Source organism: Vulpes lagopus, chromosome 16, assembly GCF_018345385.1.
Source record: "Vulpes lagopus strain Blue_001 chromosome 16, ASM1834538v1, whole genome shotgun sequence".
In the NCBI taxonomy this organism is placed as follows: Eukaryota; Metazoa; Chordata; class Mammalia; order Carnivora; family Canidae; genus Vulpes; species Vulpes lagopus.
In genome coordinates, this window is record NC_054839.1 from 11,681,851 (window position 1) to 11,708,331 (window position 26,481).

Below are 26,481 nucleotides of genomic sequence, written 5' to 3' on the forward strand. Positions count from 1 at the left end.
TATTTTTGTAAATAAAGATGAAAACATATATATTCATTTTAAATTTAAGGAATATTCAGCCATTAATGGATATCAAAGGAAAAGGGAATTTTAATCATCTCTCCATTCAGTCTCAGTTGGGTAAATCATATCTAAGAGATTTGCATAAATATAAACCATCAAAGACTTTTCATCTTCAAAGGGGGTTTCAAGACCCTATAAGCTTTGTACTGTAATCATCGCAGGTCACCACCCTGCAGGAATAGGGCTGCTATGGCAACATAAAAAAACTAATGCTTAAGGCTTAGCATAATATTCTGACTAATAGAAAGGAAACTCATTTTAAAAGCTGGCAGCCTATTTACCAGAAGCAGGATTAGAGGTGTTATTTCCCCTTTTAGCTGCCCCCTCCTTGCTTATGCAGCACTCCCCCCCCCCCAAATCTAATCACTGGGATCTTTAAAAAGCTTTTGAGCAATTTGCAGTAACTTTACAATTAGGCTAAAATAAATCACAGCTTTCAGTAATGAAGAATTATTCCCATGTTGCCCCTCCCTGCCTCAGACACCATCATCATCACCTCCTTAGTAACTTTTCAAGGGAAGGAATAACTCAAGCAAAACAGCAAGAAAGAAGAGAAGGCTACGATGTAAGGAGACAAAGTGTATAATATTCCATGAAAATAAAAATAAAACCTAACTTATGTCACATTTAAGTTAGAAAATGGGGAGTGAAATATTAGGGGTTTTGGTGTTATGGATGCACCGGTGGAACTTTTTTCTCATTAAAACAACAACAACAGCAATGTGCAACAGTACTTGCCCCATTCTTTGTGATAAAGGTTGTACCTACAACAAAATCATAAAGTTTAAAACTAGTTAAATACTTTACACTCTATTTCCTGTTCTTAGAAAAAAATATCTAACCACCTTTTGTTTTTAAGCCAACAGGGGCATTTAAAAATGAAATATTCTGGCCCATTCTCCTTCTCCTCCTCCCCTTCTTTCTTAAAAAATTGCATTAAATACTGACACAAAAGGTAACTAGTGGAGAAGTTTCAATTAATTTTTTCAAAAGGAGACGATTAAATGTTTCCGGCCTGGTAAAGTGTTCATTTCAGTGAGGTGGTGGGGCTGGGGAGGGGGGTGAAGGAAAAGAAGGGGAAAAAATCACAAAGAGATTGGGGAGGAGATGAAGTAGCAGGGCTCAGCAATTCTTTCAATTCCAGTGCACACCCAATAGTGTGTTGGAAGAATGCACACTGTTCGGGATTTGTGGGAGAATTGTCCCACGACAAAGGAGGCAGAGTCACGCTTGTTATAGTCCAATAAGCCATGCCAGTCAAACAAGAACCCACACTAGCGACAAAAGGCCAGCAAGAGATTCTCACACAAAAGAAAACAAGGAAGCCCATCTTTCAGTTGTGCATCAGGGCTCTGGGTTTTATGCTTCACATAAATACAAACGGAGAGGAAAAAATAAACAGCCCAAAAGACTTCTGTTAACTAGAAATCCTATTTCTATCCAAGGATTTAAAACAGCGCACAGAAGCTGTAGCTGAAGGCTGGGTTGGGTCCTCCCCTCTTAAATGAAGGGTAATAACGGTGATAAACAGGCATTAACATGAAACCAAGAGGGAACAGTGGCTTCAGATTCCATTTCAATCAATTTAAGACACATTCGAATGGGGTAGAGGCCTCAGGGATTGTAACCTACTGTAACCGGTATCTCCTAGCTTCTGAGGGGTGACCCTGGAGAGGAACTCCAGTTTAGAAAGTAAATATGGGTCCTTGAACATGGGGTCTTCAAGAAGACGCCAACATGGAGCTGTCCAGCAGAAAAATAGTGGCAGCTATAGATGTAATTTGAAATTTTTTAGTAGCTACATTAACGGAGTAAAATGAAACAGGGGAGTTTAATTTTAATAATGTTTGTTCAACCCAGTATATCTGAAATATTACCACTTTCAACATGTGATCAATATAAAAATTACTGAGATAATTTATATTCTTTTTTGGGGAGGGGGCTGCTAAGGCTTAAAAATCCCATGTGTATTTCACACTTATGGCACATCTCAATTTGGACTTGCCACATTTCAAGTGCTCAGTGGCCACATGGGGCAGGCGGCCACTGCGCTGGAAAGTACAGGTTCAATGCATCTACATGCATGAAAAAGGTGAGTAGTTTGCTCCGGTATTACAACTGTTCCGTGTATGGCTACATTTGCAGCCACAGCCTCAGGGATAATCCCAGATATAGCGTCAAAAGTACCGTCTGCACACCCACGGGCATGTCCTAGGTTCTGTGCTTGGAGTGGCACAACTGGCAGGTATTTTATTTGGCAGAGATCTGCAAAATCATAGCAACCTCTAAAAAAAATCTAGCCTCCGCCTACTTTAACAGTGAAAACAATCATAGTATAATTAGGCCTATTTCAAAGTTTTCTTAAGTAATTTGAAATGCCAGGTTTTTATTGGCCAAAAAGTCTGTCATGAAACACACACACACCTGTCAGCAATTTAAAAAGGACAGACTAGAGAGCTGGTCAGGAAATAATATCTGTGCTAATTAAAACCACTAGTTAAAAGCTTCCTGTTACTTCCTCTAGTTGCCCTCAGGAGTGACCTTTCCCTCTCCTCTAGGTTCATTTTTTCCTTCGTGGCTAATGTGCTTTCGCTGTCTATGAAGACTGCAAATGAACCTGGCTAAGAGCCATTTACTTCACTGTTCTTTCAGGTGGAGGTTAGGGCCTGGCAGGCTGTGAGAAGTGATCCAGTTCTCGGGCCAGCCTGATTCCAGGGATTGCTGTGTGAGGCTGCTGAGGAGGCGGTTCTGGCCAAACTGCAAGTCTTGAGCAGGGAGCAGAAGCATCATCCCAAGAGCAGAGTTGTTCCTTTGAACACTCTGGGTAAGGCCAGGCTCTCCTTGTGTGAAGGGAACAGTCTCTGGGGCTCTCCCTCCCCTTTCCCTCAGTTCCCTTTCTCTCTGCTCCGTGTACACATTTTCAAAATCTGTGACCCCCACATCCTTCCCTTCTGTTACTCCTTCATAGCTGCTCCTGAGACTTTAATTAAAGCAGGACATCAGCTACTCACCCACTGGATTTCTTCAGGACCTTCCACCTTGGGCAGCATCAAGCTAGATGGAAGAACCCGGGACTGCAGAAGGGTCTCCAGGTCCTCTTCGGCTAGACCACTGGATACCGAGTTGACTCTCACACACGTTTCAGTTGGGCCCAGGTCAAAGTCTTCAAGAGTTTCTACTATCCTCAGCCTAGCGTCATTCTGTCAGTGACAATAAAATGTATCTCCTAAGGTTATTTATCATTGAGGGGAAACAATCTGTTATGTGGATTCAGAGTCTGAGCACCAAGACTATATCTACACATTTCCTGTCCAGCAGATAGATGGTATTTGAAATAAGTTGTCCAATCTGATAGACAAGTGATTGATTTCTAGATTTCATTCAAGATCACTATAACAGAGATGACAGCAACCATAATGCATACTGGTGCATTTCCAAATAGTTCTGTGCTCTCACCCATTAGCACTGTTTTTCAACTACAAAGGTAAAATAACTGATAGGTAACATTACTTACTTATTTTTTTTAAAGATTTTATTTATTTATTCATGAGAGACACACAGAGAGAGGCAGAGACATAGGCAGAGGGAGAAGCAGACTCCCTACAGGGGGAGCTTGATGCGGGGCTCAATCCCAGGACTGTGGGATCACGACCTGAGCCAAAGGCAGATGCTCAACCACTGAGCCACCCACGTGCCCTAGGTAACGTTTATTGAGCATTTATTAAGCTCTAAGCATGGTTCTAAGTCCTCTACCTGCATTTTCTCATTTCATAAACATAAGGAACTACATAACGTGGATAATGGTAGTCTCGTCTGTCAGCATATTCACATTAGGGAAAAAATAAGGATTTGTTTTTCTCTTTCCATATGTGTCATGTTTTTTAGTCACTTAAAATATTTTTGCTACTGAGTTGAATTTTGACATTCAATTAAGCCGCTCACAGGAAAATGACACTCCATAGTACAAAAAAAACTCCAATTTATTCAGATGGAAGGTAATAACACCACCAAGAAATCTCTTCATGAAGTGGAAGACAAATACATTTTTTCCCCTTGGATTTGACAGTCTGTGCTCCATAGTTAAGAAAAGCTGAAAGGTTGAAAGCCTGCTTCAGTATATGAACTATCCCTAGAAAAATTGCATGAAACCAAACATGTTATTTATTGGCTCTGAGTTGGGGTGTTGAAGGTGGGGTAGGGGGTGGGAAGAGAAAGGAGCCCACTGAGGAGCTGGGGGTTGGAGTCAAGAGAAAGAAAGCCCTTGCGGTCATTACTTCCTGCCAATTTCAGTTTCAAAAACAAATTCCTTCAACTTGCCAAGAGCCCTCAACAAATTCTCATTGTCAGAATGAACACTTATCAAAAGTAGTTTCATTTGAGAAGGGTTTTTATGATACTAATAAAACTTTAAAGCTTCTTACTGCTGACGAATGTGGTTTAAAAAAAAAAGTCTGAACAATATACAGCCATTTGAACAACAATACTTATCTGGGAAATAGCAAGCCAAAGTGGAGACAAAAAGAGAATTATTAGAGCCGATATTGGGTCTAAGTCTAATCAACAAGACAGCCAGGACAGTAGATTTAAAGCAGACGGATGTAGGTCTACGACTGAGTGGAAACGGGGAAGGCTTCCAAATGTGGTCTGAGTTAAACAGTGTGAGGAAACAGTGGCTTAGAGTTGTCAGGTCAGATGGAAACAGAATACGTAGACCAGTTTAAGACAGCCCTGTGGAGCCCTGATTTACAGAACTCTGACTGCAGATAATTAGGCCAAGCTTAGACAAAAGCAAGAAAGAACTCACACTAGCTTCTAAAGTGAAGGGTGATGTGGCCAGCAGTGGCTTGATTCCACATCATGCCGTTGGCTATTCCACAGCTACAAAACTCATCTGCTTGCTCTACCATGCCTTCTTGTTACATTCACTAAAGAGGAAAATCCTGAAGGTGAAGGGTGGAAGTGAGCTCAGTATCATTGTTCCAAGAACATCTAGAGCTGTGGAGAGAATGCCTTCAGCTCTGGCAGTGCGGGTATTTAGATCCATGGCCTCAGAGAACCTAAAATGTGTTATGCTCTGTGTAGCCCGCACAAGCTACAAACTCAGGATTGCTCCAACTTGTAAATATTTCAGTTTCCAGGATTTCTTTCGATAGCAGGTTGGGCTTGTCAAAGGGTCTCCTGGGACAAAGTAAACAGAAAATGGAAGAGAACTAAACTAGATCATTTAGCCTGAAATGCATTTTAAAACTTGGGTTACTTGAATCATCATATACGCTCTACTTTAAACATCCCGTGTGCTCGAGGTATAGGATCCCTGGCAAAGTCAACTTCCTAAATTGTTCATGTCGGTGTCAAACAAAATCTGACCTCTAAGCTGTTTTGTTATTTCATTTGGATTAGAAAGGGACTGTTTGTTCAAAGCTCATGTTCTAAACCTGTTTGTGATTTTTATCTAAAGTCAGATTGCCATGGTTTCAGCACATTCCGGTTTACTGAGTAAAATTCAACCTTTGTGAAATTGGCTGCAAATGAAGTACCTAATTCCAATTTTAGGCATAATCTGATTAGTACTTTTCGTGTTATAATAATGAATAGTGAATACTCAGCATTTTGTTAGGCTTTTTTTTTTTTTTTCTCAGAATTAAAACAAGCTCTTTCCACTTCATCATTCTGTACCTTTCCAAAAAAAGATGATGGCTTTGGAGGTATATTGCTACACAACACCCTTATTAACAGGCTGCTGCTTGTTGCAATTTACATAAACTAAGTGTGCATCCCTCTGCTATGTATCCCAAAATATCCAACAACTTCACTGAATTTACACCAACCAACAAGTATGTTGATTTTTTTTTCTTTTTAGTGCTTTAATGGTGAAATATGTTACTGTGCTAGCAAACACACCCATGCCATCTGTTGGGTGAGAGGAAGGCAGTTTCTAAGAACAATTAGGTTTAGTTCTGGGTGCTCAGCTAGAGAGAGCCACAGTCCACCCAGTTGTGAAATGAAAGAAATTCTGTTCATTCTGATCTCTCCCTCCTTCCCTCTCTCCCTCCCTGTCCCTCCTTCCTCTCTCCCTGATACCAATCTCTCTCTCTCACAGCTCTCTCCTTTGCATCACCATACTCCCTTCTCTCTCTCTCTCTCTCTGCCTCCTGTTTGGCCCTGACTATCCTTCCAATTTTTATCTCATTCGGGGGATCCATAAGACACAGCTTGGCAGACACCTCCTTCTCTGAAGGGCTATATATGATCTGCTGAGATTATTGGGAGGTAATGTTCCCTGGCAAAAGAAGGAAGAGGAAATCAAAGCAAAAAGAGGCCACTCAAAAAAAGAACTTTCTTGGGGGGCGGGGAGGGGGAGGAGTGTCTTATATTCTGGTGGCAAGACAGGTTGTTCAAAGTGAAGTTTAGAAGGGACTGCATTCTAAATGTGTTAACACTACAGAACGGCCTTGGTAAGCATTTCTTAATGTATGATGAACTTGTCCCTCTAAAATCTGTCAACCTGGAAAAAACAGAATAATGGCATTAAGGCCTTTCTCAACAGTTCCATTAGATCTTTGCAGAGACTAATTACTGCAGTATGTTCTATAGCATGTCTGATTCCAGAGGCGAACTTTGCAGAAGTCACAAAGAAAGTTGGCATGGATCAGACTCTTCACCCGTCCTGTTCTAAATGAAAAGTGGTGTCACCAAACTTCCCACATTCAATCGATATTTCGTGCCACGGACTGCTCAGTGCAGTGGACCAGTGGCTAATAAACTTGTCCTTCTACATAAGCCACCGTATTATGTGACTCTGTCTGGGCCAGGAACCAAGGCGTGCTATGATTTCAGAGACCCGGTTCTTATCACCTGGGGAAGAGACATGCTCCGGTGACGTAAGAGAGCGGATAAATCAACCGTCGCCAAGACCTGCAGACTCCAAAATTAAAGGAGAAAATATGCGTGCAGTTGGTTCAATTGGCACCCATTAAAGCTAATAACTAATCATCCTCGCAAGTTTCTAGCTCAGAATGATCAAATCTGCAAAGAAAACAACATCCGTCCACTTTTACACTCCAGTGGAAGAGGTGGTCCCTCGCGGCAGGGCGGCACAGTCTCGCCATCTGGAGAATAAATCGAGTGTGAAGTACAGTATAGTTTGGGACCAAGCTCCGTGGCGGCAGCTCAGCAGTCAGTTCATTAGTTCCCAACTTCCAGGGATTAGAGCGGCATCAATTCTACTGTCGGATAGGAAGAGACAGACAGGATACAAGATTCAAGGAGGATTGTGACAACCAGGAGGAGCCCCTTGGGTTTATTTATAAAAGTACAAAGTATAAACATACCCAAATAAGTGCCTTAAATAATAGCATTATCACAGTTTCATAACATCTGAATTAACACCTTTCCCTTCTTCCACCCCCCACTCAAACCTTGTATGTTAATGTATAGTCCTTTTCAGGGGAAACCACAAGCTCGCTCGCCCTTGATGCAACAGGAGCAGTGAGAAAGCCGAGTGGCCGAACCCAGATTTGGTAATTAAGAAATATGAAAGACTTTCTAGACTCCAGGGAGATGCATTATCTTGGTGATTTTTTAAAAATGTGCAATTAATATTTCATCATGCCAAAAGGCAAATTGCTATGCCACATCCTCAAAAACACTAGTGAATTCTATCTTTTCTGAATTTGTCCATCTGATTTCCATTTTTTTTTTAAATTTTATTTATTTTTTCATGATAGTCACAGAGAGAGAGAGAGAGGCAGAGACATAGGCAGAGGGAGAAGCAGGCTCCATATAGGGAGCCTGATGTGGGATTCGATCCCGGGTCTCCAGGATCGTGCCTTGGGCCAAAGGCAGGCGCTAAATCGCTGCGCCACCCAGGGATCCCCTGATTTCCATTTTATCTAATTTGTAAAATGATGTCACACAGGCATGGGGGTGCAACAAACTTTGGGCAGATGGCCTTGCTATCAGTATCCATGTGAAAAAGTTTTTTAAACTTTGAAGTTGTTTGGTTTAAAATACAAAACTTGGAGTGGACTTTTCCATTGGAGGAGCTCGTTTTCCATGTAACTTCTTTTATATGTTTTTAAAAAAGAAGTGCTTGTGACATAAGATAGGTCATCACTTGTAAACTATGTTACCGTATTTTTCTCATAAAAATGTATATAAATCCCAGAGACTGTTGTAGTGACTACATTGGACAAAGGCTAATAAATTCCTCATTAACCAACAACAACGTGGTAGTGTTTCTTTAGGAAGGTAATAGTGTTGAATTTTCTATTCCAGTGTTTTTTCCACATGAAAAGGAAACCTTGGTATGCTTGTTTTTGAAAGAAGAAAACTGACAACAATACTGAATATACCATGAATTAACTGGTTTAAAATTTCATTCATGGGTAACACCAAAGGTGCAGGTAACAAAAGAAAAAATAGACAAATTGGACTTCGTGAAAATTAAAAAGCATTTGTACATCAAGAGACTATAAGTAGAGAAAGACGGCAACCCACAGACAGGGAGAAAATATTTGCAAATCATTTAACTGATAAAGGATTCGTATCTAGAATATATACAGATCTCCCTCCTAACACTCAACAACAAAATAAACAACACAATTCAAAACAAAACAAAACAAAAAACAACAAAAAAAAACCCCAACACAATTCAAAAATGGGCAAAACAAACAAACAAACAAAAAACCCCAACACAATTCAAAAACGGGCAAAGGATTTGAATAAACATTTCTCCAAAGAAGATATACTGATGGCCAGTAAGCACATGAAAAGATGCTCAACATCATTGATCACTAGGGAAATGCAAATCACAACTACACTGAGCTACCACTTCACACCCATTAAGATGGCTACTATAAAAAAACAAAAACAAAAAACAGAAAAAAACAAGTGTTAGTGAGGATGTGGATAAACTGAAACCCTAGTACTCTGCTGATGGGAATGTAAATTATAGCTGCTATAGAAAATGGCATGGCAGTTCCTCAAAAAATTAAAAATATAATTACCATATGATCCAGCAATTCTGCTTCTGGTATATACCCCAAAGCACTGAAGGCAGGGTCTTACAGAGATTATTTGTGCACCTATGTTTATAGAAGCATTATTCACAATTGCTAAAATGTGGAAGCAATGTTAAGTGCCCACTGACAGAAGAATGGATAAGCAAAATGTGTTATGTATGTACAATGAAGTATTATTCAACTTTAAAAAGAGGAAATTCTGACATATACTACATTATGGATGAACCTTTATTTTATTTATTTATCCTTTTTTTTTTTCTTTTAAGATTTTATTTTATTGATGAGAGACACAGAGAGAGGCAGAGACACAGGCAGAGGGAGAGGCAGGCTCCCTGCAGGAAGCCCGATGTGGGACTTGATCCCAGGACCCCGGGATCACACCCTGAGCCAAAGGTAGATGCTCAACCACTGAGCCACCCAGGCATCCCTTTTATTTATTTTTTAAAATTTTAATTTTTTTCAATATGGATGAACCTTGAGGACATTAGGATAAGTGAAATATGCCAGTCACAAAAAGACAAATACTGTGTGATTCCACTGCAGTGAGGTACTTAGAGCAGTCAGAAAGTAGAATAGTGGTAGCCGGATGCTGGGGGGAGAGGGATTGGGGAGTTAGTGTTTAATGAGCACAGGGTTTCAGTTTTACAAGATGAAGAGTTACAAGGATGGATGGTAGTAGTGGTTGCACAACAGCGTGAATATACCATTAACAACCTAATAGTACACTTAAAAATGGTTAAGATGGTAAATTTTGTTATAGATACAATGCCACCATAAAAAAAAGTGAAAAAATTTTCACTCACTGTTTTATCCCACAACTTCTTATATTCTAGGCACTCTGTTTATTCTGAAAATGTAGATTTGGGTAGAGCAAAGTCTCTGATGTGTTAATTATAAAAGGTACATTAAAACACAAGTTTAGGGGCGCCTGGGTGGCTCAGCGGTTGAGCCTCTGCCTTTGGCTCAGTGCGTGATCTCGGAGTCCCGGGATTGAATCCCACATCAGGCTCCCTGCATGAAGCCTGCTTCTCCCTCTGCCTATGTCTCTGCCTCTCTCTCTCTGTGACTCTCATGAATAAATAAATAAAATCTTAAAAAAAACATAAAACACAAGTTTATGGTGAAATGCCAAATCAGCTTTCATTCAAAGGACTAAGAAGACTCAGGGTGTATGGATAGATAGTTCATAACATGCAATGGGCATGTTATGAACTATCTCTGAGGGGCAATTTCTGCCCCTCAGAGATATAATGGAAAAAGAGAAAACTCTACAAGAAACAATATTAGGATACAATAAATCTATGAAAAGAATTTAGTCTGAAGATCTCTAAGCAATTAAAAATATTTTTTAAAAACACTTAAAAATGACTTTAAGTCATATAGGCCCATACGTTCATCAAAATTTATAGAATGCATGCTTAAAGTTTGTGTTTCATTTTATATAAAATTTACCACAAAAGAGCAAAGAGAATGGTAAACAATTTTTGAAATCTGGTTAATGATATACACATTTAAGTAATTTAAAGGGAAGTCTATTGCTGTTGTCTGCAACTTATTTTGAAATTAATTAAAAAGTAAATGAATTGACTGATGGATAGAAGGACAGATAGGTGGGTAAGGTTTTACTCTGTAAAACATTAATGGGAGAATATAGGAGGTAGGTTTTTCACTGTACAATTGTTCAACTTTTGTGATGTTTAAAATTTTTATAATACAATTTGAGAAAAACATTTTTAAATCTTTTTTAAAGACTTTAAAGATTTAAAAAATTTATTCATGAGAGTCAGAGAGAGAGAGAGAGAGAGAGAGAGAGAGAGAGGCAGAGACATATAGGCAGAGGGAGAAGCAGAGTCCCTGCAGGGAGCCTGATATGGGACTCGATCCTGGGATTCTAGGATCACACCCTGAGCTGAAGGCAGATGCTCATCCGCTGAGCCACCCAGGCATCCCAAGAAAAAAAAAATTTCTTAAAGTGCCTCTAAAATGTTGATAATTTTTGGAGCTGATTCATGAATACATGGGGACTCTTGACACTATTCTCTTTACATTTGCATACACAGATCTTCCTCAGCTTATGATGGGGATATGTCCCAATCAATTCATTAACAATAAACTCATTGTCCCAATAAATTCTTAAGTCAATAAATACTGTAAGTGGAAACTGTGTTCAATTCACTTAACCTATTGAATGTCATATATGAGCCTAGCCTACATGCTCAGAACACTAGTTTACAACTGGGCAAATCATCTAACACGAAGCCTATTTCATAATAAAGTATTGAACATCTCATGTAATTTACTGAACACTGTACTGAGAGTGAAAACCAGAGTGGTTGTATGGTACAGATGGTTGTCAGTGTATTGGTTGTTTACCTTTGTGATCATGTGGCTGGGTGGGAGCTGTGGCTCCCTGCTGCTGCTCAGCAACATGAGAGAGGATCTTACTGCCTATTGCCAGCCCAGAAAAGATCCAAATTCAAAATTCAAAGTGCAGTTGCTACTGAATGTGTATCACTTTGCACCACTATAAAGTTGAAAAATCCTAAACTGAACCATCATATTAGAATATTTCCACAAAAAATGTTAAAAACTGGTTAAAATGACTTACAACACATGATTTCACTCATATGTGGAATTTTTTAAAAAAGATTTTCTTTATTTTAAAGATTTTATTTATTTATTCATGAGACACAGAAAGAGAGGCAGAGTCACAGGCAGAGGGAGAAGTAGGCTCCATGCTAGGAGCCCAATGTGGGACTCGATTCCAGAAATCTGGGATCATGCCCTGAGCCAAAGCTAGATGCTCAATCGCTGAGCCACCCGGGTGTCCCAAGATTTTATTTATTTGAGAGAGAGAGAGAGAGAGATTGAGAGGAGCAGAGGGAAAGAGACAAGCTGACTCCATGCTGAGTGTGGAGCCCAACACAGGGCTTGATCCCACAACTCTGAGATCACGACCTGAGCCAAAATCAGGAGTTGGACGCTTCACCGACTGAGCCATGCAGGTGCCCCTCATATGTAGAATTTAAGAAACAAAACAAATTAACAAGAAGGAGGCAAAAACAGACTCTTGAACACAGAGACCAAACTGTTGGTCGATGAGGGACACCTGGGTGGCTCAGCAGTTGAGCCTCTGCCTTTGGCTCAGGGCGTGATCCCAGGGTCCTAGGATTGAGTCCCGCACTGGGCTCCCTGTAGGGAGCTTGCTTCTCCCTCTGCCGATGTCTCTGCCTCTCTCTCTGTGTCTCTCATTAATAAATAAAATCTTGGGATCCCTGGGTGGCACAGCGGTTTGGCGCCTGCCTTTGGCCCAGGGCGCGATCCTGGAGACCCGGGATCGAATCCCACATCGGGCTCCCGGTGCATGGAGCCTGCTTCTCCCTCTGCCTGTGTCTCTGCCTCTGCCTCTCTCTCTCTCTCTCTCTCTCTCTCTCTCTCTGTGACTATCATAAATAAATAAATAAATAAATTAAAAAATAAATAAATAAAATCTTAAAAAAAAAAGTACCTCGTTGAGCACTGAGTAATGTATAGAACTGTTGAATCATTTTATTGCACACCTGAAATTTATACGACACTGTATGTTAATTATACTTCATTTTTAAAAAATTTTTATTTATTTATATAGTCACACACACACACAGAGAGGCAGAGACAAAGGCAGAGGGAGAAGCAGGCTCCATGCACCAGGAGCCCGACGTGGGACTCGATCCCAGGTCTCCAGGATCGCGCCCTGGGCCAAAGGCAGGCGCTAAACCGCTGCGCCACCCAGGGTTCCCTGTTAATTATACTTCAATTAAAAAAACAAGTTAATGACAAGTGAACTTCATCTTGTTATTTGTGGGAAATAATTTGGGGGAGATTATTTTTTGGCTTGTGATTTTTTTGGCTAACAGCTTTATTGACATAAAGCTCAAATAAAATAATACACCCATTTTGAGTGTACAATTGAATGAATGTTAGTATATTCATAGTGCAACCACTGCCATCGATTTTAGAATATTTTTGTCATCCTAAAAGGAAACCTCGTACTCTTTAGCAATTACTCCCAGGTCTACACAACCACTAATCTATCTTGTTCTCTGTAGATCTGCTTATTCTGGACGTTCATATAAATGGAATCTTGCAATATGTGATCTTTTGTGACTGGTTTCTTGCTTAGTACAATGTTTCAAGGTTCATCATGTTGTAGCATGTATTAGTATTTTCTTCTTTATTGCCAAATAATATTCCATTGTATGAATATACCACATTAAGTTAAACTACTATCAGTTAATGAACATTTGGTTTGTTTGGCCTTTTGGCTGCTAGGAAAAATTCTGCTATGAAAATTCATATACAAGTTTTTGTATGGTTATCTGTTTTCATTTCTCTTGAGTACTATCTAGGAAAAAGTAGAATTGCTGGGTCATAAAGTAATTCTTTGTTTAATCTTCTGACAAACTATTAACTGTTTCTGGAGTGGCTGTGTCAATTTATATTCCGACCAACAGTATATGAAGGTTCCAATTACTCTCATCCCCACCAACACTTGTTATATCTTTTTGATTACAGTCATCCTAGTGGGTGTGAAGTGGTCTCTCACCATGCTCATTGTGGTTTTGATTTGCATTTCCCTGATGACTAATGATGTTGAGTATCTTTACATGTGTTTTTTAGCCCATTTTATTTTATTTTTTAAAAAAGATTTTATTTATTTATTCATGAGAGACACACAGAGAAAGGCAGAGACATAGGCAGAGGGAGAAGCAGACTTCCTGCAAGGAGCCCAATGCAGGACTTGATCCCAGGACCCCAGGATCACGACCTGAGCCAAAAGCAGATGCTCAACTACTGAGCCACCCAGCTTTGCCATTATTAGCCAATTTCATATCTTCTTTCGAGAAAGGTCTAGTTTGAATCCTTTGCCCATTTAAAATAGTATGGTAAAATACATACAATACAAAATTTTCCATTTTAACCACTTGGAGGGAAGGGGCAGAGGGAGAGGGAGAGAGAGAATCACAAGCAGACCCTGAGGTAAGTGAGAAGCCCCATGCAGGGCTCCATCTCACAACTCTGAGATCATGACCTGAGCCAAAATCAAGAGTCAGATGCTTACCCAACTGAGCCACTCAGGTCCCCATTTTAACCATTTTAAGTGTACCATTGGATGGTCTTAATTATATTCATCAGTGTTGTGCAACCATCATGATTACCTATATCCAAAACTTTTTAATCATTCCAAACAGAAACTCTAAGCATTAAGTAATGATTTTAATTCCCGTCTACCTCCAGACATGGTAACCTCTAATTTACTTTCTGTATCCATTCTTTTGGGTATATATCTACTCCTCTCTTACTTTGCCTTTCCCCACCTGCTTCTCATGGATTTGCTTCCACTGTATATGACAGGTTTTTTTGTTTTTTTTTAAAGAATCTTGCCAGGCACCCTTATGGGCCTCTGAGGGGCCAAACTCACAGGCAATAGGGAGCTAGTGCTGAGAAGATGTCCCTCGTGGGCACAGCTCCCTATGCTTTCTTCATTTCTTGTTAACTTTGACTTAGCATTGTGGCTTTGAGGTACACTTTGCACATCACCTTTTCAAAAGACAAAAAGTATTTACCTACTAAAGGCATGTATTGCATTTCCCCATGTGAATAATAACTGCCATGCTCACATGTGTTTATGGAGCTCTGGAGTCCTCCTACTCTTACTATTTTCTTTGTTCTCACTCATCACTTGTTCTCACAGCCTCAGAGGGGCAATGGTATAACTTCTGGTTTCTAGCAAGGAAGCAGAGGCACAAGAAGCCATGAGACTTATTCTAGGCAGGACAATGTGAGTGGAGGAACAGGGTGCCAGCAGGGGGCCACTAGCCATGTCTAGATGATGTGAAGGATCCAGAGGAAAACTAGACAACACCACCACTAGTTAGGTATTTTATGTACTTAAGGTCAAACATCCCTAGATACTTGAAAACACTTAGATAACTGATAGGATTTGTCCTTTTCTTTCTTTCTTTTTTTTTTTTTTAAAGATTTTTATTTATTTATTCATCAGAGATACACAGAGCGAGAGAGAGAGGCGGAGACACAGGCAGAGGGAGAGGGAGAAGCCGGCTCCATGCACCGGGAGCCCGACGTGGGACTCGATCCCGGGTCTCCAGGATCCGCCCTGGGCCAAAGGCAGGCGCCAAACCGCTGCGCCACCCAGGGATCCCCGGATTTGTCCTTTTCTTTAAGAACATTTGTGATTCTGAAAAGAAAATTTCCTGAATACTATCCCTGGATTGTCTACTGTTTTTGGTCTGCTGCATTTAAAATTTTTTAACCAGTAAGAGAGGGATCAATCAAATGCTAATCACTGTGCTGGGAACAGGTGTAGAGGGATAGGGAAAAATATATAAATAACTTTATATTGATATATAAATCAACAGAGGACTGTGTCATCTAGTTGTGGCAATGAAAGACCTATAGAATGAGAAGTGAAATAGTTCAAGTGGATGGAACAGACAATAGGACTGTGGGACTTAAAAACAGGAGAGGGCACCTCAGGCTCAGTTAGGAGGCAGTAGAGTTGGGGATTTCTGGAGGTGCAGAGGGGCTAGCTAGCACCCAGCAAAGAGCCAGTAAAGGGCAGGGGGCAGAGGCAGGAATAGTGAATGAATAAAGAGGCAGATGGTCAATACATATGAGGTGAGGTAGGGAAGGTTCTGGCACCAGGAGACAGAAAGACAAGAGCTTCCCAGATGGGCAGGAGTCAGCCCCAATTTAGGAATACAAGGGTTGAAGTCTTATATTTCCCCCCTCATGGAGGGAGAAGACAGTTTTGGGGGTGGTGGGACAAGAATTGCAGTTCACTTGAGATAGTACTCTCCATAGTGGAAGCTGCTGGGGATCCCTGGGTGGCGCGGTGGTTTGGCGCTTGCCTTTGGCCCAGGGCACGATCCTGGAGACCCGGGATCGAATCCCACATCAGGCTCCCGGTGCATGGAGCCTGCTTCTCCCTCTGCCTGTGTCTCTGCCTCTCTCTCTCTCTGTGTGTGACTATCATAAAAAAAAAAAAAAAAAAAAAAAAAAACCATAGTGGAAGCTGCTGGTGCACAGGCCTGGACTGGGAGAAGGTCTATCCCTTGAGTGCCAAGTGGAGAAGCTCCCTGCTTGAGCCTGCTCTGCCCGTGGGCAACTTCTCCATTGCGGGAGCGAGCGTGAAGCATGCTTTTATCATCAGAGGGCCTCTAGTCCTAAAGCTACTCAATTTTGTCTTTGGAATGGGTGCTTTTTGTTTTTCCTTTTTTCTACATGGGTCTCTGATCTGGGATTCAGTGTCCAGTATAGGTACACTACAGTGCATTTTCTCTTCTGAAAAAGAAATGTAAAGTACACGTGGAGTGGGAACGAGGCCCACCTCCCTCCCTTTTGCCTTCTAATTGGTCTCCCTCTGCCCTGAGAATGGCAAAGGTGGCTCCATTCCCACCTGGTGCAAAGCACAGCCCCAAGCAAAGCTGCCCTCTTCCTCTCAACTTGCTAGATTTCTGTTTCTCAACTTCTCTGGGTTACGGAAGGTAATTAACTGTTTGGGTTTAAAAGCCCTCCTGCTGGGTTGCAGTCTGTGTGGGAGAATAAAAGTAAACAAGCGAAAGGGAATAGTGTCATCAAAGGACTCTGTACCTACCTTTCTTCATTATAAGGATGCAAATACTACCATTTGCCACAGGTGCCATAGACTACCCACCCAAGCAGGGCAGGGTCTGTGGGCCTTTTATTCCTTTTTAACGGTAAGTCAAGAGAGATTGGGTCATCATGTAATGAGGCAGCTCTGCCATGGTTTCAAGGATGCTTCAGATAATAGCCATGTCACCTGGCCTGGCCTGAGCAGTTCTAGTGTGATACTCACAACTGTTGTGGCTGATGACTTCCTAAGATATATTGCTAGGGGATCTCTGGGTGGCTCAGCGGTTTGGCGCCTGCCTTTGGTCCAGGGTGAGATCCTGGAGTCCCAGGATCGAGTCCCGCGTGGAGCTCCCGGCATGGAGCCTTCCTATCCTTCTGCCTGTGTCTCTGCCTCTCTCTCTCTCTCTCTCTGTCTATCATGAATGAATAAATAAAATCTTAAAAAAAAAAAAAAGATATATTGCTAGCAACTAATGCAAACTGTCCCCTAATCTCAGTAGGAAGAACCAATTTTCTTAGAAAGCCAAAGCTTCCCTTCTATGTGGGGAAGCATCTGTTTGCTGGCCCGTCACAATTTTGGAGGCGAATCAGGCCAACTTCTTCCCAAGGCCACATTAAGGTGGGTTCCACAGGAGCTCTGCTGCGACCACGGTGCTGCTGGGAAATTCCTGTCCATGTGCCAACTGCTTCTACAACACTTCTCTAAGGTGCTGACACAAAGAATCTTGTCTCTGTAAGTGGGAGGTTATAAAAGCTTACAGATAGAAGGATAAATGTCTAATAATAAGACATAAACAGCCACGCAATTCAACAAACCAAAATAATGGGCATTTCAGCTAGTTGTAGGCACAAGGCCTTGACTTCACATTTTGGGAAAGAAGCTTTACTCTGTGGAAGAACAGCATCCCAAGCAGGATTCTTAATTAGTCTTCCTGGCAGCCATGAATGAAGAAATCAAGTAACTGAATAAGCTCTGTGATAGCAGAAATCAAATATGAAGAAGTATTTCTTACAGTAAGCTAAACTGGATCATTATTCCCACAAACTACTTTTAATGTAGTTGAGGCTTTAAAATGAAAAGGAATTTTAAAATCCCTTGCATATGACCAGTCAGTTCTATCTTTGTAGATTTTGATTTCCATTGCTCAAATAAATACTCATACTTCATTTTATAGTAGGTAATCATATCTTTTTTATTTTTATTTTTATTATTATTATTTTTTAAATTATTTTTTATTTATTTATGATAGTCACAGAGAGAGAGAGAGAGAGAGAGAGAGGCAGAGACACAGGCGGAGGGAGAAACAGGCTCCATGCACCGGGAGCCTGATGTGGGATTCGATCCCGGCTCTCCAGGATCACGCCCTGGGCCAAAGGCAGGCGCCAAACCGCTGCGCCACCCAGGGATCCCTTTTTCTTTTATTTTTAAAGATTTTATTTATTTACTTGACACAGAGAGAGAGATAGAGATAGAGATAGAGAGAGAGTGCGCACACAAGCAGGGGGAGTGGCAGAGGGATGGGGAGAAACAGGTTCTCCGCTGAGCAGGGAGCCCAACATCATGACCTGAGCCAAAGGCAGAGGCTTAACCAACTGATCCACCCAGGTGCCTCTATTTTTTTTTTTTTTTTTGGAGGTTAGGTGCCTCTATTGTTCATGGTTCATTGTTGATCTCGTTTGTCTTGCTTCCTAATTATTTCCCAAAGAAATTGGTCATTAAAAAGGCTTTGTTTCTTTTAGGTGGCAAATTCATAGGTATTTTATTATTATTATTTTTATTTTTTAAAGATTTATTTATTTATTTATTTGAGAGAGAGAGAGAGAGAGTGATTCAGGGGAGAGGCAAAGGGAGAGAATCTTTAAGCAGACTCCCTGCTGAGCATGAAGCAGGACATAGGGTTTGATCCTACGACCTATGAGATCATGACCTGAGCTGAAACCAAGTCTACTGCTCAACTGACTCAGCCACTCAGGCACCTCTAATTATTTTTTTCTAAGATTTTATTTTTAAGTAGTCTCTACACCCAATACGAAGCTTGAACTCACAACTCTGAGATCAAGAGACACATGCTCCACCGACTGAGCCAGCCAGGTACCCCAAAATTTATAGGTATCTGAAAGAGAACTTCTCTATCCTATTCTTGACATTTTATTTAATTCTAAAATCAACAAGGAAAATAGAAGAAAGGCACAATGTGGAAAATTGAAGAATGGAGGAGGAGGATGGCCATTAGAACATCTTATTTTTTTAAAAAAGCAGATTCTATGCTTTGAGAACTATGGTTGGCTTACAGCAAAGTTCCCTTCTCAAGGACCAAGCCACACGGGAGGAAGTTTCTTTTTTCTTTTTAAAAGATTTTACTTATTTATTCAGGAGAGACACAGAGAGAGAGGCAGAGACACAGGCAGAGGGAGAAGCAGGCTCCATGCAGGGAGCCCAAGGTGGGACTCGATCCCGGGACTCCAGGATCATGCCCTGGGCCAAAGGCAGGCACTAAACCACTGAGCCATCCAGGAAGTTTCTATTTACAGTCCATTGGAGCATGCCATAATTTCTCTGAAAATGGGTACCATGGAGAAAGTGGCAGAACCCAGTATCATTTTACCTAGTTCATGAATACCAGCTCTTCTATAATTCAAGGTCTTCCTTGAGAAAATGCTAATAAAACAATGCAATGGCCAGCACCACACTTGATTTTCATTGTGTTGTACACCTTGTCCTCTTGCCAGCTCTTCATGTTGACTTTCTCGGCAGCTTCATTCCTTCACTGGTGCCAGGCAGGCTCAGTGCGGAACCACTTGGGTTTTCTTCCCTCTTTTATCGCCCAGTAAATTTTCATAAAGCATTTAACGTGAGAACAAGCAGGTTAATTTACCATGCCGGTGAGCCAGGCTCTCGGAAGGCTCCCTGCAACACTGCCATGTTCTGGCGTCAGAGTCAGAGGCCTTGGTCCCAGTGGCGAGGAAGCTTGCCAGAGCCTTCTCTGTGCAGACACCAGGTGTGATTTAGCATAACAGATTGTGTGGACGCTCAGCAGCTTCTATAATCCATGCGTCAGGACCAAATTGTATCTTTCGTGCAAGATGAAGATGGAAGTCTCAGGGGCTAAAAGCTCTGCCAGGAAAGGCTTCTGGACATACAGGAAATAGGAACATCATCCCACTTTGCACCACATGCCTGGTTTCAGGAACATCAAAGTCCTTTTTAACAATGTTAGTACCTTGTAGAAATGCCCTGTTATATCACAAAGCTATTTTTCCCTAATGACAGGTGGGCAATGAGAACCAAACATTTTAAAAAGGTCCAAAAAATAGGGGCACCCGGGTGGCTCAGTGGTTGAACATCTGCCTTCGGTCAGGTCATGATCCCAGGGTCCTGGGATCAAGCCCTGAGTTGGGCTCCCCGCTCAGTGGGGGGTTTACTTGTCCTTCCGCCCCTCCCCCTGCTCATGTTCTCTCAAATAAATAAATAAAATCTTTAAAAAATATATCAAAGAATAGAATTATAAGGAAATTTAAAGGCTTCTTAAATCCAGCCTTCATTATATACCTGGGAAGTTGCCCAAATCACAAATGAAGTCTTGGTTGATAGTGACTTTGAACACTGATGTTCCAGAGGTCAGCCCTTTGGATGCCGCTTAGGGAAGACTTTCAGGGAGACGCCAAACTTTGATGCTAGACACTGTAGATCTCACAGATGAGAATAGCATGTTCCATGCATATGGCAAGCTCACGGAGTCTCGAGAAAAGGACAGGCCTGAAGCAGAGGTGACCCCACAGAGAGAGTAACTGAAGGCACGTGGAAAGGGATTTAGTAAACAAGACTGCCAAAATTACTAGCCTTTTTGTCTAGATCACTGCCATGTGTAATTTAATGCTTCGTGATGTACAGTTAGTAGATAGAGAGGACCAATGGCATCCCAGTGGCATTTCAATGCTGAGTAATATGGCTTTAAAAGGAAGGACATATGTTCACACATTTAGAATCATTGGATAATAAGGATGTAAATGTTTTTTTCTTTAAACTCTGTTAACGTAGTTTACATACAATGTTACATTAGTTTTAGGTGTATATCATAATGATTCAGCTTCTCTATACCTTATGTTATGCTCACTACAAGCATAGCTACCATCAGGCAACATTATTACAATATCATTGACTGTATTCCCTATTCTTTACATTTTATTCCCATGACTTATTCATTTCATAAATGGAAGCCTGGATTTCCCACTCCCCTTCACCCATAAACTCCTTTCCCTCATACAAACCTATGGTTTGTTCTGGTTTGCTCTCTGTACTCACATGTCTGATTCTGCTTTTTGTTTGTTTATTCATTTGTTTTTGTTTTTTTTTTCAGATTCCACATAAGTGAAATTGTATGGTATTTACCTTTCTCAGTCTGACATTTCACTTAGCATAATACCATCTAGGTCCATCCATGTTGTCACAAATGGCAAGATTTCATCTTTTCTATGGCTGTGTAATATTCCATTGTGTGTGCATGTACACACACACACGCAACCTTTCTTATCCATTTATCTATCAATGGACACTAAAGTTGCATCCATGTTTTGACTATTGTAAAAAATCCTGCAATAAACATAAGAGTGTATATTATCTTTTTGAAATTTTTGAATTAGTGTTTTTGTTTTCTTTGAATAAATACCCAGTACTACAATAACAGGATTATATGGTATTTCTACTTTAAATTTTTTGAGGAACCTCCATCCTGTTTTCCACAGTGGCTGCTGCATTCCCTGAAAAGTGCATGAAAGTTTCTCTACATTCTCACCAACTCTTGTTATTTCTTGTCTTTTTGAACAGGGATGTAAATGTTACATGGTACTTTTTAAACTTGTTTTTATACCCTATTGCTTTTTTCATTCATTCATTTACTTTTAAAGCAATCTCCACACCCAACGTAGCCCTCGGACTCACAATCCCGAAAGGAAGAGTTGCATGCTCTACTGACTCAACCAGCCAGGTGCCTGATGGAACATGTTTTTTAACTTTCCATAGGGCTTGTATTTCATGTGCCCTAATAGCAGTCGTAAGGTGTAATGGGGAAAGTTTTACTCTCCATGTTTGCTTGAAAAACATGGGAGTTACAACAGTTAAGTTTTTCAGAGATTGCATAGCTAGGAAGCAGTGGAAGTGATGCAGAACTCAAGTGTCATGCTCCCAATCTTGTGCCCTGTCTGTGGAGCCCCTCTTGCATTGTATAGGGTCTGTGAGTTACCCAGTAGTCTATAATAAACTATTTTGTTTTCTGCTTTTACTTGGTAGAGTAGATTCTGTGTCTGGCTACCAGGAGTCCTGACTAGTACAGGGATCATCTTAAACGTGCATCACCTACTTTTTTCACCCAACAACAGGCACAGTATATCTCTAATGAAGGAGAAAATCTCTCACAATAATTTGTGATGACTGCACAGTATTCTATTACATAGATAGGACATAATTTAGCTAGTCAATTCTCTAATGACTAAGATACTAAATTTCCTCAATTTTTTGCTATTAATTCATTCATTTTACTCAACAGATACTTACTGAATATTCTTTATGTGCCAGGTAACAGAAATAACAGATCCCTGCCTACATGGAACTTATATTCCAGTTAGGAAAGCAACTAATAAATAACTGCAGCCTATGAAAAGATCTTTAAAAGGACAGAATTTAGTTAGTAATGGGATAGCATGCTGGGGGGTGGTAGTACTTGAGTAGGGCAGCCAAACAGCTTCTTTGCAGACATGACATTTGCCCTGATACCTAAAAGATTATACACAAAGCTGTAATGAATACCCCAGAACATTCATTTCAGAGCACTTGTCTGAATATTCCCTTAGGAGAAATCCTAGAAGTGCAAATGCTAGGTCAAATTACACGCTCATTTAGGCTCCAAAGGACTGGCCATGAAATTCCAACTTTCAGAGCTTGGAAAGCTTGGAGCCCTCTAAACCAGCTCTGATCCAGCAAGTCTAGTTTTTTCAGAGGCAATCCCACATGTTAGAAATGTATTGAAACTTGAGGGTGACTCTGATGTACCTAATTCTTCCTCTGATGCACCTGGAGTTTTGTTTTCCTGTGTAAACACTCATACACATATATATCAACTCGTAAATGTTTCCAACTGTACAAATTCCTGGCTCTGTAAGAAACTGGGCAGTTTCTCAACCTCACTGTGACTCAGTTTCCTCATCCGAAAAGTGGGGACATGGGCAGCCCCAGTGGCGCAGTGGTTTAGCGCCGTCTGCAGCCCAGGGTGTGATCCTGGAGGCCCGGGGTCGAGTCCCACAGGAGGCTCCTTGCATGGAGCCTGCTTTTCCCTCTGCCTGTGTCTCTGCCTCTCTCTCTCTCTCTGTGTTTCTCATGAATAAATAAATAAATTAATTAATTAAAAAAAAAAAGAAAAGTGGGGACAATAATAGTGCCTGACTTAGGGATTGGTGAGGATTAAAAATAGTATAATATAAGTGGTTAATAAATGTTACATTGAAAACAAAATACATGCTCATTTTAATGTGTATATGAAAACTACTTTAAAAAAAGGGCTGTCCAAATTTAGAATCCCATTTCCAAGGCGCCTGGGTGGCTGAGTGGTTGAGTGTCTGCCTTTGGCCCGGGTCATGTTCCTAGGGTCCTGGGATTGAGTCTTGCATAAGGGCTCCCTGCAGGGAGCCTGCTTCTCCCTCTCCCTCTGCTGCTCCTCCTGCTTGTGCTCTCTCTGTCAAATAAATAAACAAAATCTTTAAAAAATAAAAACATAAAAAATCCCATTTCCAGGAGTCCACTTACTTGGGGTTGGTTCTGAGCTAATACTAGCTTGCCCTATTTTTGATAACCCAGTATCCTCACACCAGAACTATAACCACATGATAACAGGGATTTCATGGCTCCTGTGTCCCCAATGCCTAACTGAAAGGAAAACACATGGGGTTGGTCTTCTAGCACTAAGGAGAGTCCCCAAAGGAACCAAATTTACTCACAGATAATGGGAGACAGCCTGTCCCCCAAATCTTAGAACTTTCATTTTGAATAAAATCAGATATTAAATATCTAGAGTCTACTTTCCTATGGGTGCTATAGCCTCCAAGTTACTGGGTTCTTCAGGGAGACAGCTAGGTCCAGTGTGCTCACCATTGCTTGATTTAAAAAAACAAAAAAGCAACCTGCTAAATGTTTTTGTTCTAACTTAGAAACTCCAAACCCAGAATCTTGATTCAGTGCCTCAGCAGGAATTAAAGACCACAGGTTGCAGATGGCACATGACTTACTGCAATCTGAAAAGGTCTATATTGCTGGTATAAAATATGACCACGTTCCATTTCTTCCTTTGTCCATCTGCTGCTATTTTGGTCTAGGAACGAGGATGATTTTAAAGATTTAAATTTGGACTATGTGTAAACTGATTTCTCAAGCCATATTTAATATATTTTGGCAACAAACACTACTTTGGTCATGTTTGATTAAGAAGGCAGGAGGGAATAAGAGGTTTTTTATCTTTTTTTAGGTTGTACACATTTTTGAATGGAGGTGGTTGTGATTAAGGTACTAATACATAGATGAAGTTTTTTTTTTGTTGTTGTTGTTGTTTTTTTTTTTTTTTTTTTTTTTTTTTTTAAGAATGGAGAGCATGGAATAGGGAGGAAAATGAAGACTGCAAAGAACAAGAGCCCCAGAATAGCTCCTGGTTTCTCTTTCATCTTAGGCATATCAGTCTTGTCTCCATAAGCAGGTAAAGGAAATAAACTCATTGAGATCTGACCATGATTTGAAGCCCTCAAAGTTCCTAGGGTAGGGCAGGGCAAGGAATAGATGTCCTATCTGGAAAGATTACCTAGGGAGTCAGATGTGAGATCTCACAGGAGTGAGCAGATCTCACATCTCTTGCTCATACACACACACCTTTTCTCTCTCTTGCTCATACACACACACCTTTTCTTTCCCTCTCTCACTTTCTCTCTCTCTCCTACACATACATATGCATTGTTTTTTCCATGTCTGTTAGGTTCTTGCACCAAGAAGTAGATGCCCCATTCTTAGGTATGATGGATTCTTTCTTATATTTTGTAAACATGATCAGTAACTGAAGTCCTGGAGTAAGAATCACAGATAATCAGAGTCTTAGAGTTGGGAGGGGTCTTTGAAATTAACCCCAAGAAGCTCTGGCCAAGGCAGGACTCCCCTTTGATCTTCTTGGCAAGTGATTTTTCTGCTTCTGTGTAAGCATGGCTATGGGAAGTCCTACAAAATCTTCAGGATGGTTACTCTATTTCCTAAGTTTTCGGTCTTCTAATGCTCCTCATTCTCATAGCTGTCTCTCTGGAAGTCTATGATACAGATTCAACCTCCCCGCACCACTGAGTTGTCCTCCTCTGGACATAATCCAGATTCGGCTATGTTCTTTCTAAACTCAGAACCAGGGATCCCATTGCTCTTCATCTGGATGTTACGTGAGGGCATGACAACTGTGATAGTTGATTCCTAAGAAGGCTGGTAAAATTGTTGGTTGACAAGGATGTTAGGATGTTAGACTTTTTATACATTCAATGTGCTTAACAACATGGCTTTCATTACAGTGTTCTTAAATCCAGCCATTGTGAATAACAATTTTTCAGTTTTCAAAAGGGTTTTTAAGAATGTTATATGTTGGGCAGCCCCGGTGGCTCAGCGGTTTAGCACCTGCCTTCAGCCCAGGGCAAGATCCTGGGTCTCCAGGATCCCATGTCAGGCTCCCTGCATGGAGCCTGCTTCTCCCTCTGCCTGTGTCTCTGCCTCTCTCTCTCTCTGTATCTCTCATGAATAAATAGATAAAATCTTAAAAAAACAAAAACAAAAGAATGTTATATGTTTAATAACATAATCTGAGAAAATTACCATATCTCATAAAAGTCAGTCTTTGTCCTAAAGATAAACAATGATATGTATATTCAGAATTTTCTTTTGGCAACTCATTTTTTTTTCATTTTTATCTGCGATAGAAAATATGGCACAGATGGAAGCATTCCCAAGATAAAAATTTCACATGTTTCGGGCCTCAGTTTCTAAACTGATAAGTTCTGAGTTGCTTTCTAGCTTTAACATTTAACATTCTCTGTATATCCCTACCCTGGGTCAAGTGTCTCAAGAAAAGCCTCTCAATTCATAGAAATACACACCTCTATCATCTACTTTCAGGTAGAAGTAATAACATACTGCTAGGTTAACATTTCAACTTAGTATTTTATAGTAGGTAAATGCAAAATATCCAATATTTTGAGTGTTCTATAGTTTTAAATATAAAAGCTTTTAAAATCATTTTGGATAAAATGATGTTTTTAAAAAGTCAGCTGAAACTTATTATTAGCCTGTATACATTAGCCTTTATACACATATATGTAATATATAATTATGCATAGTCAAAGAATAGATAACGCCTACCTATCTTTAAACTGGATTAAAGAAGTATTAGTGGATATTAAAGCTACTGGGATTTTGAGGACTTAAAACCAGTTCTGCAAAGATGAAAACGTTCTGGAGATTGGTTGTACAGCAATGTGAATAAACTTAATACCACTGAGCTGTACACTTAGAAATAGCTCTGATAGTATATTTTATGTGATTTTTTTTTTTAACCACAACTAAAAATATTTAAAAGGGACGCCTGGGTAGCTCAGTGGTTGAGTGTCTGCCTTCAGCTCAGGGAGTGATCCTGGAGTTCCAGGATTGAGTCCCGCATTGGGCTCCCTGCATGGAGTC

The 26,481-nt window shown here is 40.6% G+C and overlaps 1 protein-coding gene across 5 annotated transcripts in view; it reads right to left on the reverse strand.

Moving 5' to 3' along the window:
• CLYBL (citramalyl-CoA lyase) overlaps positions 1-26,481 on the reverse strand; it is a 285,596-nt gene that overhangs the window by 60,148 nt on the left and 198,967 nt on the right. For all 5 annotated transcript variants that reach the window (XR_005984055.1, XM_041731042.1, XM_041731041.1 and 2 more), the window contains one exon: positions 3,075-3,263. Coding sequence is in view for 4 of the 5 variants with exons in the window: in XM_041731042.1 (XP_041586976.1) it covers positions 3,075-3,263 (189 nt within the window). In the remaining variant the exon portion in view is untranslated. The remainder of the gene's footprint in view (positions 1-3,074; positions 3,264-26,481) is intronic.